The 21,760-nt window shown below is 35.2% G+C and overlaps 1 protein-coding gene across 7 annotated transcripts in view; it reads left to right on the plus strand.

Annotated features, from left to right (window-relative positions):
* Nucleotides 1-21,760, plus strand: part of LOC110463750 (titin-like) — a 113,739-nt gene that overhangs the window by 47,804 nt on the left and 44,175 nt on the right. For 4 of the 7 annotated variants that reach the window (XM_021518586.1, XM_021518590.1, XM_021518593.1 and 1 more), the window contains exons 3-8: nucleotides 5,186-5,364; nucleotides 6,790-6,922; nucleotides 7,996-8,067; nucleotides 17,371-17,475; nucleotides 18,685-18,816; nucleotides 19,604-20,161. In XM_021518586.1, the coding sequence (XP_021374261.1) occupies nucleotides 5,186-5,364; nucleotides 6,790-6,922; nucleotides 7,996-8,067; nucleotides 17,371-17,475; nucleotides 18,685-18,816; nucleotides 19,604-20,161 (1,179 nt within the window). The remainder of the gene's footprint in view (nucleotides 1-5,185; nucleotides 5,365-6,789; nucleotides 6,923-7,995; nucleotides 8,068-17,370; nucleotides 17,476-18,684; nucleotides 18,817-19,603; nucleotides 20,162-21,760) is intronic. The other 3 variants (XM_021518592.1, XM_021518589.1, XM_021518591.1) reach the window with 3 other exon arrangements.

A 21,760-nucleotide genomic window follows, 5' to 3' on the forward strand; every position in this document is an offset into this window, starting at 1 on the left:
GGGGGGGGGGGGGGGGGGAGATGAGGAGGGTGGAGGGTTTGAGGGGTCATTTGCCTCTTAGCAGTCACTGGTGTATAGGGGTGGAGGTGGTTATCCCTTAAATCAATATGTATCTGTTGGTCATGGGCTGTGTGTGTTCCTCCAGTCACCTATAGGTTGGTCATGGGCTGCTTGTGTGTTCCTCCAGTCACCTATAGGTTGTCATTGTGGGCAGTTGTGTTCAGATTGATGCATTCAGGTGGATGCGCTTTTTGTTTTAAACTTTTATTTATCTTTGTTGAAAAGGATGAGTTTCGGAACATGTATCCTGGGGTTTGCATTTCCACTAGCTTGATGTCTGGCCTAGTAGCAAAATACTCAATAGTTGCTTCAAAGTGATATGTTGGTTTGAAGAATTTTCAAAATCTGTCTTTGGACTAGTACAAAATATAGGAAATAATACACCTCTGACTTATACCTATAGTTATTCAGACATAGTCACAACAGGTTATATAGACTTTTTATTTGCATATAAAAAGACTGCAGACATCATAAATATTGAAGTAAAGTATCAGTTTGAAAAGGTGATAGTTGGGGAGAATTATTGGGTAATGAATCATAACGTTATCAACTGATCGTTACCAGGCCCCGCGGCCGATCCCAGGTCGGTACACACCTATTATTCAACACAGAACTTGATAAACACTGACACGTTCAACTTTTTACGTAAATTTTTAATGAGGAAGCGAAGACTACATGATATTTTATACATCACAGAGTATCAATTGTGTAGTAGCAGGGTTAACACTGCTAGGTCAGCTGGAGTCGGTGTTGCTGAAGTTTACACAATACTCTTAAAATCTCAATAATAAGCCTGACTGGAAAAAGTCTGTCTTTTAGATAAGCCTTAGGACCTTTGCAGTCAAACGCATCTCGAAAGTTATACCGATTTCACCATTAAGCCTGGTATGAAAATATGCTTTGCAGTCAATTTGCAATAAATGGCAGACCTTGCTAATTGATGACATTTTTTTGTTGAAAAAAAAAATGAAAATATCTGTAGCTATGTATTTTGCGCACCCCAAACATCAAACTATATTTCAGTACCAAAAGACTGTGCAAATACTACAACTTCTGAATATTTTAAGCAATAAGCGTAACTATGGCATAGAACATATAAAAGGATAAAATAAGTAAGACAGCCTTGAAAATAAGACATACAAGCTTTACATTCTAAATGGCTTTGAAAATAAGACGGCCTTGAAAGTATGGTGGCGAATATTATTCTATTATGGCCCTTTCCCGAGGGAACAGTTCTCTTATAGTGTTGTCTGAGGAGGCACTATACCTGTCCAGACAACACTTGAAGAGAACTGTTCCCGAGGGAAAGGGTCATAATAGATTTAGTACGTACATCACATGACTGTCATTTGACAATAAAAAGTAACATATTTAATAATTAACAACAAATGGCAATAAGATAATTTTTTGTGTTAGAAGATCTCTCCTTTTTTGTTGCGTTATTCAATTCACTGAATTGAATCACCGCTAGCTCACATACGGTTCCCCTTTCCAGTAGGAAGTCTGTAAGGACTGCAAAGTCAAATGGTGTCGTCTGCTTCGTCTTTATGCATTGCTGAGCCTCTGCCAAGCAATCGGCATTCCTGGTCCTGAAATTTGAAGCCATTTTGGCGGATGACAACAATGAAGTGAAAGTAGAATATGTACAGCGCCCCCTAGGAGAAGGGGCGCAACTCTTAGTGTCATGCTACTTTTCCCGTAGTCTCAGAGGTCCAAAAAAAAGGTATATTGCCCGTCTCCAGGTATAGTTCCCGTTGTCAAGGGCGGATGCTAACTATACCAAATAGAGCAAGGGTTAAGTTATCCAATAGCTATCCTAGAAATTATCATTTGATTTGATGAAAACCTTCTGTAATGGTTTCCCCTTGAACTGCATTACAGTATCTGCATGAGAATTATAAAGCCATATATATAGTAAAATCCCGGATTTCCCCAACATAATTCCATCCGCCATCATATTCCCAAAACAAATGGTTAAAATCACACTATTTTGACCTTGTTAAATACTGCCAATTTGAGTCGAGTACAGGTATATGCCGATGACAGGTATGTAAACGTATGTGTGTACATTGTATTGTTGCACGTGACTGCCGACTGACCAGGTAATCAGCTGTATGTTTTTCACGTTCAACAATTTGATACATTAAATTACAATTTTGAAAAAAAAAAATTCTGAAGTTTATTTGAAGTATAAGTTCACTTATGGTGTGTGAACACTTGGGTTCAAAAAAACTGATATACCGCCAAACTTGTTATACCGCCAAAATCACAGAGGACAGAAGGTGGCGGTATAACAAGGTGTTACTGTAAATTTATATATATTACACACAGGACTTAATATATATACTGTACCAAACACACAGGACTTAATACAATACGGTAATAGTGAGTGTCTGTGAGTATTTACTGTAAAAATGAGTGTCTGTGAGTATTTACAGTAAAAGTGAGTGTCTGTGAGTATTTACTGTAATAGTGAGTGTTGGTGAGTATTTACTGTAATATTGAGTGTAAGTGGACTTAATACAATACGGTAATAGTGAGTGTCGGTGAGTATTTATTGTAATATTGAGTGTTGGTGAGTATTTTCTGTAAAAGTGAGTGTCGGTGAGTATTTACTGTAATAGTGAGTGTTGGTGAGTATTTACTGTAAAAGTGAGTGTCGGTGAGTATTTACTGTAATAGGGAGTGTTGGTGAGTATTTAATGTAATAGTGAGTGTTGGTGAGTATTTACTGTAAAAGTGAGTGTCGGTGAGTATTTACTGTAATAGTGAGTGTCTGTGAGTATTTACTGTAAAAATGAGTGTCTGTGAGTATTTACAGTAAAAGTGAGTGTCTGTGAGTATTTACTGTAATAGTGAGTGTTGGTGAGTATTTGCTGTAATAATAGAGTGTCAGTGGACTTAATACAATACGGTAATAGTGAGTGTTGGTGAGTATTTATTGTAATATTGAGTGTTGGTGAGTATTTTCTGTAAAAGTGAGTGTTGGTGAGTATTTTCTGTAAAAGTGAGTGTCGGTGAGTATTTACTGTAATAGGGAGTGTTGGTGAGTATTTACTGTAGTAGGGAGTGTCTGTGAGTATTTACCGTAGTAGTGAGTGTCGGTGAGTATTTACCGTAATAGTGAGTGTCGGTGAGTATTTACTGTAATAGTGAGTGTTGGTGTGTATTTACTGTAATAGTGAGTGTTGGTGAATATTTACTGTAATAGTGAGTGTTGGTGAGAATTTACTGTAATAGGGAGTGTTGGTGAGTATTTACTGTAATAGTGAGTGTTGGTGAGTAATTACTGTAATAGTGAGTGTTGATGAGAATTTACTGTAATAGGGCGTGTTGGTGAGTATTTACTGTATTAGTGAGTGTTGGTGAGTAATTACTGTAATAGTGAGTGACGGTGAGTATTTACTGTATTAGTGAGTGTTGGTGAGTAATTACTGCAATAGTGAGTGTTGGTGAATATTTACTGTAATAGTGCGTGTTGGTGAGTATTTACTGTATTAGTGAGTGTTGGTGAGTAATTACTGCAATAGTGAGTGTTGGTGAGAATCTACTGTAATAGGGAGTGTTGGTGAGTATTTACCGTAATAGTGAGTGTCGGTGAGTATTAACTGTAATAGTGAGTGTTGGTGTGTATTTACTGTAATAGTAAGTGTCGGTGAGGATTTACTGTAATAGTGAGTGGCGGTGAGTATTTACTGTATTAGTGAGTGTTGGTGAGTAATTACTGCAATAGTGAGTGTTGGTGAGTAATTACTGTAATAGAGAGTGTTGGTGAGTATTTACCGTAATAGGGAGTGTTGGTGAGTATTTACTGTAAAAGTGAGTGTCGGTGAGTATTTACTGTAATAGTGAGTGTCGGTGAGTATTAACTGTAATGTTACATAAGATATTTCCTGAAATGAAAATTCATGCATGAAAATCTGTTGGAAATTTTCCATAATGTTTCTGTGTATTGTGACTTGTATGGCAATAAGTTGAATGAAGTCTTCCAGCCTTATAGTTGTGATGGACCACGTGTGTTGTGTTTGGTAAGCATTCATTAAGTAGTGATCTATGGAGAATTGTGTGAGGATTTTAACAGAAACGACTGCCAAGTTTGATCATTTGTCTGATGGTGAAGATCCGAGTTTTTTGTTGTTGTTTTTTTTCGTGTTGGAATATGCCAGCTATGTAGTTTTAGATATTGATCTGGTTTAAGGGTGTAGTCAACTTCTGCTTGGCTCGCTCTCCACCATTCACACTCACATAGGAACACTCCATGGAACGGGGCACAATGTTAAAGGGTTAAACAAATCTGAACTTGTCTTTTGGATGACAGTTTGTCTGAGTTTGTGCGTAATTACAGCCCTTTTGCCAGGATAGGTTGTAATAAAAATGCTGTGGAATAGGCCCACCATTGCTGTTGTAACTGATTACTGATTGCAGGATAATCTTTTGAATCATTTTCATCTCATCTGGCCCAAAAGGCCAAGTGAGCTTATGCGTTGGTGTGACATCCTGCATCCTTCATCGCTCTGTCATCCATCAACCTTTTCTTTAAACAGCTTCTTCTTAAGAACTATTAGCCATAGGGTGATAATATTTGGCTTTCATTTGATCTAAAAGCAACTTCTTAAGAACTATTAATGTTCATTGGGTAATGATATTTAGTCTGTAGTAGTTACCAGTGTGCGGGGCTTTGAAATTTGCCAAAATATATGACCTTGATCGACTATCTTCAATCGATAAAATCTCCTAACAAAGTTGTATATTTAGCCTGAAGTATTAGTTTGCTGGGTATAAAATTTGTTTAAATATATTTGAACTTAAACTTCTTTGAAAGTCACAAGGATGAGATGTGTTTGAACAGCATTGAATACTTGGTGAGCAATGCAGACCAATTAGGCCACTTGCCTTTTTTTAACTTTCTAACATGAAAATAAAAATTGTAGGGTTTTGAATTTTTATCCACTTTTACTGTTGAATGTAAAACAATCTGTAACCAAAAGAAGGGGAAAACATCTTTGCAATAAGAAAGATCAAGAAAGGCTCCATTAGTAGAAATATTAGATAAAAGGTTTAAGAAAACAAGAGCATTTCTTATAATTGAAAAAGTCAAGTCATAGAAGTTTTGCTGTGTTTACAGTCGCCAGGTGTAGACAGCGGAGATCCTCAGCAACAAGATGCCGCCCTTAAGATCCAGACAGAATACCGGCGACACTCCGCCAAAAAGGAAGTGGATGATATGCGTGAGGAGGATGCCGCCACAACCATCCAAGCTGGGGTCAGAGGTCACCAGGACAGACAAAAGGTTGACGAGATTAAGTAAGTTGAAAATCCAACAAGGTTAAGAGGTAATATGAGGTCAAAGGTCACTAGGGAACACAAAAGATGTACAGGGTTTAGAGGTCATTAAAGATCAGAGGTCACCAGGACAGGCAGAAGGTTAATAAGCTGAAGTTGTACAGGGTTAAAATGCCATTAGAAATTTCCCAGTTTCAATTTTTGATAATGAAGATGGCATTGATTGACTTCAATTGAATTTTTCTATTCCAAGAAATGATTGACAGGTGTATATTTTTCCCCCCCCCCCCCTCGTGGTACCGTTGTTGCTGTCATACCAAGTTTTTTAACACATTTCTTTCATATGCTTTGTAATTTACTGTCATACCAAGCAACAACCATTTACTATTATTGATGTTATCATTGTTATCACATTGGCAGATCTATCGCAGGAGTTTGAAATTTGTAGATTCAAATTATGTTCAGAACAGGAATATTCCAGACAGAAAAGTGTCATGTGAAATATATATATCAGTTAGATTGAGTTTATTAATTGGCACTAGTAATTTGGTTCAGGCTTGAGGTAGTGTGAGGAAGGCGCCAAGTCTGATAATGAGGCTGGTTATATATAGTCACGGTAACAGCTGATGTTAAGTAATTAACGGCAGGTCATGGCCCCGAGATCTGTGTGTCTGTTGATTTCTCGGTTACTGCTGTCATTCTCTCATTGACAGGACCGGAGATGATTATCAAGTAAGTTGAATTGTATAATCTCTGGAATCAGAATGTTTTGTTTTAGTTCTGGATTGAGGACGATGTGGCCAATTTGTTATGGAGGAGTAGAACTTCAGTATAGAATGTTAATTTTCTCTAAAATATTCAGATTTGGACAGGACAGTGTAATTAATCATGCCTTGTCTGAGTACCTAGAAGTTGCCTTTTTGTTAGTAAAATTTCGTTGAAATCATGATAAACTTATCTTGGGGTCTTGGTATAAAAGAATAGATGAATTGGAAACTATAGTTTTGAACTTGAATTTTCCATAAAATCCATAAAAAATCTAAAAATATTAACAAAATAAGGCAATGGCCATTTATATTTTGTATGGAGATTGATTAAATATGTGGAAGGATAAGGCGAAGTGAAAATGTGGGGAAACTTGGCAATGGTCAAATAAGTATTCATTCTAATCACAGTGAAAATATTGTGTACCTTATACATTTAATAACAAAGTCCTCAAACTTTGCTGTCCATATTTTGACATTGTTTGACTTGTTTATACATTTGTTGTCTTCAACTCATTCACCCCTGAACACACATTTGAACTCTTTCAATTCAAAGGTTGGAATAGTTAATTTTGAAATTTCAGGAGTGAATGAGTTAGTGTCGGAAATATTCTCTCTATGTTACCTGACCTATTGACAAGGTGGAGAAGACAGTGTTTTAATGTGATGTAACATGTTACAGAGAGGGTGAAGCACGACTCAAGTCTGCGGAAGTGGACATCAACCTTGAAGACCCAGAAGTTGAGGCCGCCGCTGTCAAAATACAGGCAGGGTTCAAGGGTTACAAGGCCAGAAAGGAGGTCAAGGAGTCGAAGGTCAGTGAAAAACACTCAACAAGAAGATTACCTGTGATAAACAGATTTATTTTGTAGATATGACAGAATTACTATAGAAATGCACATCCTTAATACTGATCTGAGTAGCCTGATCTGAGTAGCCTGATCTCCAGGGTGAAAAACAGGGGTGACTTTGAAAGAGTTTTACTTGGATTTCAACATATAAGGTAGGATTGATATGTGAATGGCGAAAGTGGTAACTCAAAAAATTATCTCAAAAGTCAAAGGACAGTAGAAGACATTACTTGGTGTGATGAGGTTTCACCTGGACAGGTAAGTCTTCAGCAATGTCACTGAACTTAAGGGACACTAAACAGGTGTGATGACCATCAACTTTACAAGGTAAGACATGTTTTTGCCCGAGCGGGATTGAAAGCTTAAGCACCTAACTTGAACATTGCCTTGTTTGGCTAGATTAATGGATGTTGTTTGTGGCTTTAGCACATTAAGCATGGCTATACACTGATATAATTCACTTTTTATATCACCTTTCATATCACAAGTCAGCAGTGGGATGCAAAATGATTTTGTTTTTTGCATTACTATATAATGGGGAAGTACCTGATTATCTCCCTTTGATACTGTTTAAATATCAGATAATGAGTAACCAGATTGTTTCCATTTTTCTGTCTTTTTCATTGTAGAAAACCTGTAAGTAACTTTTGAAGGAAATCTACTTATGCTATTGTGTTATCAGTTACATCTGAACAGATGTAGTGTTCTGTTCACATTTGCTGTGAACATGCTGTTTGATAAAATAAAAAAAAATAAAAAAAATCCCATCATCCAAGAAATGTATATAATATTGCAACTCATTGAAAAGAAACATGAAATTGTATTTAGTGCCAACAACTTATTTATCATCGAGGTAGAATTTACACTGCTGAGTTAACAAATAGATTTATGACAAGGGGAGGTAATCAGGTAGGCTCCCATTGCATCAAGCATGCCATCCGCACCATTCATATCCATTGTATATCATTGTTCTGTAGATTTGTAGATTTACTTGGAGAAAAAAAACACATAAAAAAATTATTTGATTCAAAATATAGAGTAAGAGTGGAGAAGCTACAGAAGAAGCAGATCAGGGGGAGACAACTGTGACAGAAAAAGAATCAGAAGAGGTAATTGACATAGACCTTAACGACCCAGAAGTAGCCAAGGCGGCCAACCTCATTCAGGGAAAATTCAGAGGCTTTTCCAAAAAAAAATGACTGAAAAAAAGTTGACGCAGAATGAAAATTATACAATTATTAAAATTTATACAATTTGAAAATTGTTTGAAATATTTCGATGCCTAGTAAAAACATAATTAACACACATGATGGATTTTATCTTTTAAGTTAATTTTCATTTACTGAATGCAGAAAATTTTATTTTGCAATCAAAATTCAGAGGAAATGAAAAAAAAAATGTGTATTATTTAAATGGTCGTTATAGTTTGTAGTAAAATGTTAGAATCAATTGTTATACAGTTGATTGATTGATAGGTTGGTTTAACATCCACTTCACTACCGAGTAGTGTGGGTTATCCATCAGTACACAGTCTCACTTACCTCCATATATAGCTGTAGTGTAATTGAGTAGGAATGATGTTAACAAGCTCTCCTGACAGCTTTATTAGCCTCAGGAATCATCACAGGACTCCCCAGCGTGATTGTCATAAATACACGTTATATAATATTCATATTAACACATAATTCACGCGGAATGGGCATGGTTGGTCATGTTGGCCTGCTTATGTGACTAGATTGATATGTTGTAAGGATCAGATAGGAGAGGTCCCTATAAAGTTAGTACACCCTGGGGTACACCAACTCTACACTCAGTACACCCTGGGGTACACCAACTCTACACTCAGTACACCCTTGGGTACACCAACTTAACACTCAGTACACCCTGGGGTACACCAACTCTACACTCAGTACACCCTGGGGTACACCAACTTAACACTCAGTACACCCTGGGGTACACCAACTTAACACTCAGTACACCCTGGGGTACACCAACTCTACACTCAGTACACCCTGGGGTACACCAACTCTACACTCAGTACACCCTGGGGTACACCAACTTAACACTCAGTACACCCTGGGGTACACCAACTCAACACTCAGTACACCCTGGGGTACACCAACTCTACACTCAGTACACCCTGGGGTACACCAACTTAACACTCAGTACACCCTGGGGTACACCAACTTAACACTCAGTACACCCTGGGGTACACCAACTCTACACTCAGTACACCCTGGGGTACACCAACTCTACACTCAGTACACCCTGGGGTACACCAACTCTACACTCAGTACACCCTGGGGTACACCAACTTAACACTCAGTACACCCTGGGGTACACCAACTCAACACTCAGTACACCCTGGGGTACACCAACTCTACACTCAGTACACCCTGGGGTACACCAACTCTACACTCAGTACACCCTGGGGTACACCAACTCTACACTCAGTACACCCTGGGGTACACCAACTCTACACTCAGTACACCCTGGGGTACACCAACTCTACACTCAGTACACCCTGGGGTACACCAACTCTACACTCAGTACACCCTGGGGTACACCAACTCTACACTCAGTACACCCTGGGGTACACCAACTCTACACTCAGTACACCAACTCTACACTCAGTACACCAACTCTACACTCAGTACACCCTGGGGTATACCAACTCTACACTCAGTACACCCTGGGGTACACCAACTCTACACTCAGTACACCCTGGGGTACACCAACTCTACACACAGTACACCCTGGGGTACACCAACTCTACACTCAGTACACCAACTCTACACTCAGTACACCAACTCTACACTCAATACACCCTGGGTTACACCAACTCTACACTCAGTACAACCTGGGGTACACCAACTCTAAACTCAAAACAGGGTAGTTCACATAATGCAATCTTCACATGGACCCAATTTCATAACCCATTGCTTATGTTGTTCATCTCTGTGGTAAAAGCAATTGTTTTTATTTCAAAAAGACAGAGGAACTGATTTTATTTGCCTGGAAATATTTTATAAAGGGAGGTAACTTTGACCAGGAAATATCTCATGCATGTTGCTATACAACCTGTTTAGCAGGGGAAGTCACAGAAATTGAGAATGTAGACCTAGACTTTCCAGTTTACAATTTGGTTGTGGGTGATTTATGTTAATCTGGGGAGTACTTCGTGGAGTATTTGGTGTAGGAATATGTATTTGCCATGGGGTGTATTTGTGTAGGACTTTTTCTTGTTTAACCTGTGTGTAGATTATCGTTGAGAGTCCATCAGGTCCATTATAGAGACAGGGGAATACAAGAGGAGCTGTACACGATACAGAACTAGAAACAGAGCAGTACTTTCTGACCAATATAAACCACTAACTCACAGAAATGGGAATTGAATACAAACTGCTGCTCCTAAAACCATGGTTACTAGTTTATGTTTATGATAATTTTAGCCCAGGGTTACAGTGTTTAGAAAAGTAATAATCCCTTAATGTTAAACCTACTTAGAATGCTAGGTGGATTTCTGGAGGTGGAAGGACTTCCTGTGTAAAGACAGCAGTATGTAATCTGAGACAGTTCCTGTAAACCTCTTCCTCTTTCTTAGGAGGTATGCTGAGGTCATGTTCCTATGTGTAACCCCAACCCTACCCCTATAACTAACTTATAAACAACGAACAGATATTCTTCAAATAAGAAATAGAAGATACAATCACCCTGCATATAGGGTAATAACATTATACCATTAATTGTCCACGAACTATACTCTCATATAGTTACCAGTAATGAAATATAAATAAAATGTTATCAAAATTAAACCATATTAAAGTTAAAATTTAGATTTGACTGAGTCCAGGGCCTGTATTCATAAAACCGTCTCATGCTCAAGCATTGGATTCTGTGCTCAAACCAACTTTCTTATATCTTGCTTAAGTCTTGTCAAACAATCAAAAAGTCAAATACCAGGTATAAACATTGAAAACAGTTTTCGGCTTTGAGTTTCTTCAATGTTTTTTTATAAATTTATAATGGGGACAAGAAATTAGGCTTGAGCACAAATTCCATTCCACAGGCTTAGTTGTACAGGAAACTGTTATTTTGATGATAAATAAGACTGTTATTTCTGGAATATAAACAAAAGCAAACAAAAGAACATTAACCAATCATTGGCTCTTTAACAATTAATCACCAAATTAATTGACCAATCATATTGTCTGTAACACCTATGGTCAAGTAAAGTAAATAAACTGCTGTAAATGGATGTGTTATTGATTGGACTGTCAAACGAACAGCTCTTTAGAATGTGTGGGACAAAAAAATGAAAACTGCTACAAACGATAAATAATTTAGGATTTTCTCATCAATTATTCAACCCAACAAGCCACTATCATCCAAATTTATTTAACAAATCAATACTTGGTATTATGTTAACATGTCAGTACTTGGTATTGTGTTAACATGTCAGTACTTTGTATTATGTTAACATGTCAATACTTGGTATTATGTTAACATGTCAGTACTTGGTATTATGTTAACATGTCAGTACTTGGTATTATGTTAACATGTCAGTACTTGGTATTGTGTTAACATGTCAGTACTTTGTATTGTGTTAACATGTCAATACTTGGTGTTATGTTAACATGTCAGTACTTTGTATTATGTTAACATGTCAATACATGGTATTATGTTAACATGTCAGTACTTGGTATTGTGTTAACATGTCAGTACTTTGTATTGTGTTAACATGTCAATACTTGGTGTTATGTTAACATGTCAGTACTTTGTATTATGTTAACATGTCAATACTTTGTATTATGTTAACATGTCAATACTTGGTGTTATGTTAACATGTCAATACTTGGTATTATGTTAACATGTCAGTACTTGGTATTATGTTAACATGTCAATACTTGGTATTATGTTAACATGATAATACTTTGTGTTATGTTAACATGTCAATAATTGGTGTTATGTTAACATGTCAATACTTGGTATTATGTCAACATGTCAATACTTGGTGTTATGTTAACATGTCAGTACTTGGTATTTTGGTAACATGTCAATACTTGGTATTATGTTAACACGTCAATACATGGTATTATGTTAACATGTCAGTACTTGGTATTGTGTTAACATGTCAGGACTTTGTATTGTGTTAACATGTCAATACTTTGTATTATGTTAACATGTCAATACTTGGTGTTATGTTAACATGTCAGTACTTGGTGTTATGTTAACATGTCAATACTTGGTGTCATGTTCACATGTCAATACTTGGTGTTATGTTAACATGTCTAATACTTGGTGTTATTTTAACATGTCAATACTTGGTGTTATGTCAACATGTCAATACTTGGTGTCATGTTCACATGTCAATACTTGGTGTTATGTTAACATGTCAGTACTTTGTATTATGTTAACATGTCAATACATGGTATTATGTTAACATGTCAGTCCTTGGTATTATGTTAACATGTCAGTACTTGGTATTGTGTTAACATGTCAGTACTTTGTATTATGTTAACATGTCAATACTTGGTGTTATGTCAACATGTCAATACTTGGTGTCATGTTCACATGTCAGTACTTGGTGTTATGTTAACATGTCTAATACTTGGTGTTATTTTAACATGTCAATACTTGGTGTTATGTCAACATGTCAATACTTGGTGTCATGTTCACATGTCAATACTTGGTGTTATGTTAACATGTCAGTACTTGGTGTTATGTTAACATGTCTAATACTTGGTGTTATTTTAACATGTCAATACTTGGTGTTATGTCAACATGTCAATACTTGGTGTCATGTTCACATGTCAGTACTTGGTGTTATGTTAACATGTCTAATACTTGGTATTATGTTAACATGTCAATACTTGGTATTATGTTAACATGTCAATACATGGTATTATGTTAACATGTCAGTCCTTGGTATTATGTTAACATGTCAGTACTTGGTATTGTGTTAACATGTCAGTACTTTGTATTATGTTAACATGTCAATACATGGTATTATGTTAACATGTCAGAACTTGGTATTATGTTAACATGTCAATACTTGGTATTATGTTAACATGTCAATACATGGTATTATGTTAACATGTCAGTCCTTGGTATTATGTTAACATGTCAGTACTTGGTATTGTGTTAACATGTCAGTACTTTGTATTATGTTAACATGTCAATACATGGTATTATGTTAACATGTCAGTCCTTGGTATTATGTTAACATGTCAGTACTTGGTATTGTGGTAACATGTCAATACTTTGTATTATGTTAACATGTCAATACTTGGTATTATGTTAACATGTCAATACTTGGTATTATGTTAAAATGATAATACTTTGTGTTATGTTAACATGTCAATACTTGGTGTTATGTTAACATGTCAGTACTTGGTATTGTGGTAACATGTCAATACTTGGTATTATGTTAACATGTCAATACATGGTATTATGTTAACATGTCAGTCCTTGGTATTATGTTAACATGTCAGTACTTGGTATTGTGTTAACATGTCAGGACTTTGTATTGTGTTAACATGTCAATACTTTGTATTATGTTAACATGTCAGTACTTGGTATTATGTTAACATGTCAATACTTGGTATAATGTTAACATGTCAATACTTGGTGTTATGTTAACATGTCAGTACTTGGTGTTATGTTAACATGTCAATACTTGGTGTCATGTTCACATGTCAATACTTGGTGTTATGTTAACATGTCAGTACTTGGTGTTATGTTAACATGTCAATACTTGGTGTCATGTTCACATGTCAATACTTGGTGTTATGTTAACATGTCAGTACTTGGTATTGTGGTAACATGTCAATACTTGGTATTATGTTAACATGCCAATACATGGTATTATGTTAACATGTCAGTACTTGGTATTGTGTTAACATGTCAGTACTTTGTATTATGTTAACATGTCAATACATGGTATTATGTTAACATGTCAGAACTTGGTATTATGTTAACATGTCAATACTTGGTATTATGTCAACATGTCAGTACTTGGCATTGTGGTAACATGTCAATACTTGGTATTATGTTAACATGTCTAATACTTGGTGTTATGTTAACATGTCTAATACTTGGTGTTATTTTAACATGTCAATACTTGGTGTTATGTCAACATGTCAATACTTGGTGTCATGTTCACATGTCAATACTTGGTGTTATGTTAACATGTCAGTACTTGGTGTTATGTTAACATGTCAATACTTGGTGTCATGTTCACATGTCAATACTTGGTGTTATGTTAACATGTCAGTACTTGGTATTGTGGTAACATGTCAGGACTTTGTATTGTGTTAACATGTCAATACTTTGTATTATGTTAACGTGTCAATACTTGGTGTTATGTCAACATGTCAGTACTTGGTATTGTGGTAACATGTCAGGACTTTGTATTGTGTTAACATGTCAATACTTGGTGTTATGTTAACATGTCAGTACTTGGTGTTATGTTAACATGTCTAATACTTGGTATTATGTTAACATGTCAATACGTGGTATAATGTTAACATGTCAATACTTGGTGTTATGTTAACATGTCAGTACTTGGTGTTATGTTAACATGTCAATACTTGGTATTATGTTAACATGTCTAATACTTGGTGTTATGTTAACATGTCTAATACTTGGTGTTATGTTAACATGTCAATACTTGGTATTATGTTAACATGTCAATACATGGTATTATGTTAACATGTCAGAACTTGGTATTATGTTAACATGTCAATACTTGGTATTATGTCAACATGTCAGTACTTGGCATTGTGGTAACATGTCAATACTTGGTATTATGTTAACATGCCAATACATGGTATTATGTTAACATGTCAGTACTTGGTATTGTGTTAACATGTCAGTACTTTGTATTATGTTAACATGTCAATACTTTGTATTATGTTAACATGTCAATACTTGGTATTATGTTAACATGCCAATACATGGTATTATGTTAACATGTCAGTACTTGGTATTGTGTTAACATGTCAGGACTTTGTATTGTGTTAACATGTCAATACTTTGTATTATGTTAACATGTCAATACTTGGTGTTCTGTCAACATGTCAGTACTTGGTATTGTGGTAACATGGCAATACTTGGTATTATGTTAACATGTCAGTACTTGGTATTGTGTTAACATGTCAGTACTTTGTATTGTGTTAACATGTCAATACTTGGTGTTATGTTAACATGTCAGTACTTGGTATTGTGGTAACATGTCAATACTTGGTATTATGTTAACATGTCAATACATGGTATTATGTTAACATGTCAGTACTTGGTATTATGTTAACATGTCAATACTTGGTATTATGTCAACATGTCAGTACTTGGTATTGTGGTAACATGTCAATACTTGGTGTTATGTTAACATGTCAATACTTGGTGTTATGTTAACATGCCAATACTTGGTTTTATGTTAACATGTCGATACTTGGTGTTATGTTAACATGTCAATACTTGGTATTATGTTAACATGTCAATACTTGGTTTTATGTTAGCATGTCGATACTTGGTGTTATGTTAACATGTCAATACATGGTATTATGTTAACATGTCTAATACTTGGTGTTATGTCAACATGTCTAATACTTGGTGTTATGTCAACATGTCAGTACTTGGTATTATGTTAACATGATAATACTTTGTGTTATGTTAACATGTCAGTACTTGGTATTTTGGTAACATGTCAATACTTGGTATTATGTCAACATGTCAATACTTGGTTTTATGTTAACATGCCAATACTTGGTATTATGTTAACATGCCAGTACTTCGTTTTGTGTTAACATGGCAGTACTTTGTATTGTGTTAACATGTCAATACTTGGTATTATGTCAACATGTCAATACTTGGTGTTATGATAACATGCCAATACTTGGTGTTATGTCAACATGTCAGTACTTGGTATTATGTTAACATTTCAATACTTGGTGTTATGTCAACATGTCAGTACTTGGAATTGTGGTAACATGTCAATACTTGGTATTATGTCAACATGTCAGTACTTGGTATTGTGTTAACATGTCAGTACTTTGTATTATGTTAACAGGTCAATACTTTGTATTATGTTAACATGTCAGTACTTTGTATTATGTTAACATGTCAGTACTTTGTATTATGTTAACATTTCAAAACTTGGTGTTATGTTAACATGTCAATACTTGGTGTCATGTTCACATGTCAATACTTGGTGTTATGATAACATGCCAATACTTGGTTTTATGTTAACATGCCAATACTTGGTGTTATGTCAATATTTCACCTCTTCATACTACAGTACATTGGCAGTTTTAAAGTAATAAATGGAAGAATATTTTACAGACATAAACCTTAACTGAAAATATAAACTAATTGCGTGAAAGATGAATTCTGAAACTCAGCACAATCACTATGAGAGTATCCATTATTTCCCTTTTTGACAAAGAAGTACCCAACACAGAAGGAAAAAATGATACCTGTGTGTATTGAACACTGGTTTCAGTTGTTACAATAAATATGAGCAGAAATGCTGACAGAAAACAGGTCAATGTTTGATATAGATACTTTGGAATTCATTCTTTGAGAAAAGAAAATCAAAATTTTACTTTTTGGCATTTAAAATAGAGAAAATTCCAAAACAAATTGTCACTGTGTTTAATTGATGATAAACGATGGCCATGTTGACATATATATCAAACTATGTTATCTAACAGGAATGTAACTTAATCAATAATCTTTTCAAATCCCCTATCTAATTATTGCAGTTCAATAAAATATTTATTTAAAGATAAAAAAAATCAATAGATTTTACTATTTCTCTTTGAAATAAAACTTTACTTAATTAATTTCAAACTTTACTTTGAAATAAAATAAATACAATAATTATTGTTGAAAATGTTTTCACAATCAACTTATTGCTGTTGTGTTTTAACACTGTCTTGCTGTCGTTTACTTTCGCAACTAAAGTTGTTCGTTGCCAGTGACTCGATCATGATGTCTCTATAACAGTTTGTTGCTTTGAGAAACAATTCAATGTCATTTATTTCTGACGCCATTGTGATTTTGTTGCCACAGTTTGGACAGAAAAAATCTGATACCAAAGAAACCATTGACAATAATTTCTGTTGCCAACAACAGTACTTGTTGCCACAGTAACAATCTGTTGCCATGTCATTAGTTGCTATGGTCATACATCTTCACCAATAATTAATGCTGCCACAGAAATAACTGATTTCCATGACAACAGTTGTTATAGGAGGCTGAGGTGCCACAGGGATTGTTTCCTCATTACTGTTGCCTGTTGTTTTGTTGTCATTAGTTACCGCTGCCACCTTGTTCTGTTGCCACTTGTTTGTTGCCACTGCATGAGTTTGTTTGCTTTAGTTTGTTGTGTTGTTTGTTGATTAATCAAGGCCGAGGCTGATTTAGAACTTGATCCAAACGCTGATGAGGCAGCTATTAAGATACAGGCTGGATTCAGAGGTCACAAGGCCAGAAAGGAGGTCAAGGCCAAAAAGGTAGGTCAGAGTTCAAAGGTTACATTCTTTCAGTGCTGTGAATGTTGATGAGTATTGGTGAAGATATTGTGTTATATGTACATGTGTTCATCGCATTTGAACTGAAATTGACTGCTTCACAGCTAATACAATGTGTCTCGAGACCTATTGAGGTTTGTACCCAATAAACATGAACAGGACAGGATTTCATCCTTAAATATACTTTGAAGTGGAATTTTTCACATTTTTACTTGTGAAGGATATATTTTTCATGGAATGGCCATTTTCTAATTTTGTAATGCTACTAAGTATTTGTGACATATCGATATGTTAATGTTTTTTTATAACAGTACAATAGTCAGCTTCCAAGAATTATTGTTAAAATCATTTCCGTGTGCTTAATAAAACCTAGAATGGACAATAAGGAAAAAAGTCAGATTTGTAGCAGTTGGTTTGCATCAAGAAGTAGAGAGGTTATCGTCATTCAGATTGACAGACAATTTAAATAATTTATCGTTAAACCCTGAAATACCACACTTAGATGTGGTTTAATTCATCAGTTGAGTGTCACTACCAGTTAAGTTTTCTTCATATCAATATTTGGTTTCCTGACAAAAGAGACTTTTTTTATCTTTTTAACCGCTACTTAATTTTGCACATTTTTCACAACAATACTCAAATTTCCAATTTATGTTTCCCAACTGAATTCTTGTCATAAAATGTTGCCATAATGAGAAATGTGAGGTTTGTGTTTGGATTTTTTGAAGAAATAAAATCTAAACACTTTGGGCTGAAATCAAGACTCTCATTGAACAAGGTTAATTTATGACTTCATAGTAAACCACATGTTATGTCACGAGAGTTTTTGCTTTCATACTCAAATGAAATGCATTTCTGCTGGTAATGTTCATATAGTGGGTTGTAGGGCAAATGCAAATATAAATCTCTGCAGTTAACGCACACATTTTTCAAATTCAAAGCAAATCAATATTTCATTTAAAGGGAAACGCTTGTTCACACATTTTTTATATGTTTGATATCTTTTCCATAAAAAGGTAAAAGTGTTAACTTATGAGAAACTGGTGCTGGATAATGTTAATGACCCAGACTGTTATATGCTATCCAGCTGTAGGAAAGGATACAAACAGAAGAAAGCCGACATGTGAAACACTGGTGCTACAGGTTTGACGTCTAACTGATTTCAATTAATTATTTATTTTTAATTTTTAGGAAGCACAAGAAGAGAGCCCTGAGGAAAAGAAGGAAGAAGTGGACATTGACCTGGAGGATCCCGAGGTAGCCAAAGCAGCCACCAAGATTCAGGCTGGATTCCGTGGTCATAAGACGAGAAAAGAGCTGAAGGTATGTACCGGACATTATAAACTACTGACACGTTTATTGTTGTTGTACAATTAAGTCACTTTCTATACATAAGTATCCATACTCCGATTGCTCTTACAATGTCACATTCATGAGGATTTTAAATCGTTAAAAAAGGTATGATTTAATATAATTAGATATATAATAATCATTTCTCCCTTGAGGACACACTTGAACTCTTCCAATCCAAAGGTTGAAATAGTTCATTATGAAATTTCAGGGGTGAATGCTTAAAGTGACTTAAGGCTGTATGCTACCTTATTGTGACATGCATATACCTTATAAAAATGTTCCACATGGGGAGAAATCTATATAAAAGATTTTTATATGACTGATGATTTGGAGTTTGTAAGGGTCACATAATTGTTTTGTCAATTTAAATGCTACATGGAGATATATTAAACTTAAGGTAGATAACTCCAATACAAATCACAGTGTATACAGTGTAATGTAGTATGTATCAGAGTGATTCCATTTGATAATTTTGATAAAAAAAAGAAGATAAAAAACATGTTTTCCCTGATTTATTTCAAGATTTCTACTCTTCGATATACATTTGATTCACTCAATACAAACATTGAGATTCAGAATGGTGAAAAACTTGTCAGCCTTTCCAAATTTTCTTAAATGTCATATACAAATTGACAGATACGATATCATGGTAATTTCGATAAGTGTTATGTATAGGGGAGCTATTGTGGAAAGTGTCGCCACAAATCTGTAAAATCCAATAACTGTGAAATAAACTTCAAATTCACCAAAACCACAGGGAACGACAGAGACATCTGGTGAGGAACAGGCTGGAGTATCTGATACAGGGGAGGTAACTGAAGAAAAATCAGATGAAACTAAAGTAAATGAGATTCCGGAACAAAACACTGATGAAAATAAACAGGAAATATCTGATGAAAAATTAGATGAAAAAGTTGGTGAAACTGAAGAAACCACTGAACAAAAATCTGAAGAAAAATCAGATGAAGTTTCTGAACAAAAAACTGATGAAGTTTCTGAACAAAAAACTGATGAAGTATCTGAACAAAAAACTGATGAAGTATCAGATGAAAAAGTAGATGAGGTCAAAGAACAAACCTCTGATGAAAAAGTAGAGGAGTCCCAAACAGAGGAAAAGTCAGAGGAGAAAGTTGATGAGAACCAGTTAGAACAAACTTCACAAGAAATTGTTAAGGAAACGGTAGATCAAGCTCAATCTGAGGAAAAAGTAGACAAAAATGTATCAGATACTCCGGCCGATAAAACAACAGATGAAAAATCAGAGGAGAAAGTTGAGGAAAGTCCTTCGACACAGACTGAAGAACAAAACGAACAGGTGACACAGTCGTAGTGTTATAACTAGTTAGAGAACCTATTGCTCTCTGTCCAATACAAACCGTACATACACATTCAGTATTAACTGTTGCTCCAGTACTCCGGGGTAGCTCAGTGTTCTCCAGGCTGCATGATAGACACAAGGTTATTTTACAGGCACTTGGCAAAATTTATTTCTCTAAAATTACAGGACGTGGGCTTATTTATGAAATGGATTCATCCCTCCTTTAAACTGTTCAATTTGGGGTAGACTTATTTCTGAAATGGATTCATCTCTCATTAAATTTGTTCAAAAAGTGGTGGGCTTATTTCTGAAATGGATTCATCCCTGCGTTAAACTGTTCAATTTGGGGTAGACTTATTTCTGAAATGGATTCATCCCTCATCAAACCTGTTCAAAAAGGGACGGGCTTATTTATGATGATTGGATGCCTTCACTGGCCTCATTGAAATATATAAATTAAATAAGAGGTAAATCTAGGAATCCCAAACCTTTCATTCTGTTTTTAAGAATATTGCTCCAGGAGAAAAAAGAAATCAATAAATTTAAGGGGCATTTGGCAAAACTAATTCATCCTAACCTTCAGGGGCTCCAGGCCTTATCAAAGAGCATGGACTTACCTTCAGTAGAATCTGGTAAGCATAAATGGGTTACTTTATCACTGAACAAATATAAGGGGGGTTACAGGGCTAATTAACTAGCATTGTATTCTCTCTCTGGAATATAAAGTCCCCTATTCCGTCTTTTCGTATTGCAGAGTTATCTGCTCTTGTGAGCAGGTATTGATTGTTACGTCATTAGATTGTGTGAGAAAATTGTCGTTTTCTCGAACAATTTTGACGTTACTCTCACAAACAAATGACGTAACAATCAATACCTGCTCACAAGAGCAGATAACTCTGCAATACGAAAAGACGGAATAAAATGATATTTTATTTAACTTCAGTAGAATGCGGTTAGTGTAAAGGGGTTGCTTTATTACTGAACAAAGGTTGAAGGAAAATACAGTACAGTAAAACCTCAGTATAAATTATAATGTCTATCATTTCATTTGCCACCAACATATTTCAAGGACCCTTTTCTGGTTTTGTTAAGAATTCCATTTATATGTTTTCCTCAGTGTATCGCCACACCCCTTAATAACACCAACATTTCTAAGGGCAAATGGTGGCAGTATAACAAAGTTTTACTGTACATCTACAGAAAATTATCCTGTGATCTAATGTGTAGCATGCACCTGGATTAAACTGACACTATTTTTCGCTCTTTCCCTTAAATCAATATGTATCTTTCCTCTATATGTTAAAGTACTATATTCCTTATAATACAATAATGGGCCAGGTTGAGAGTAGATATTGGAAAGCTATTAGGGGCTGTAGTGTATTCTTATTATCTATCTAGACAATAGGCCTGCTATTATTTTAGAAATTTTAAAGTAGCATTTTATGTAACTGGTGGCGAAAAAACACATACCGGTACTATTGTTCAAATATTTTTATTGTCAAATTTAAGATTTTTTTTATCACTTTTTTAAAAACTTTATTTGTCCATTTTATTTTAATTTGAGGTCAAAGGAATGCTTTTTTACATATCTTATAA

This window comes from Mizuhopecten yessoensis, unplaced genomic scaffold, assembly GCF_002113885.1.
Source record: "Mizuhopecten yessoensis strain PY_sf001 unplaced genomic scaffold, ASM211388v2 scaffold10923, whole genome shotgun sequence".
In the NCBI taxonomy this organism is placed as follows: Eukaryota; Metazoa; Mollusca; class Bivalvia; order Pectinida; family Pectinidae; genus Mizuhopecten; species Mizuhopecten yessoensis.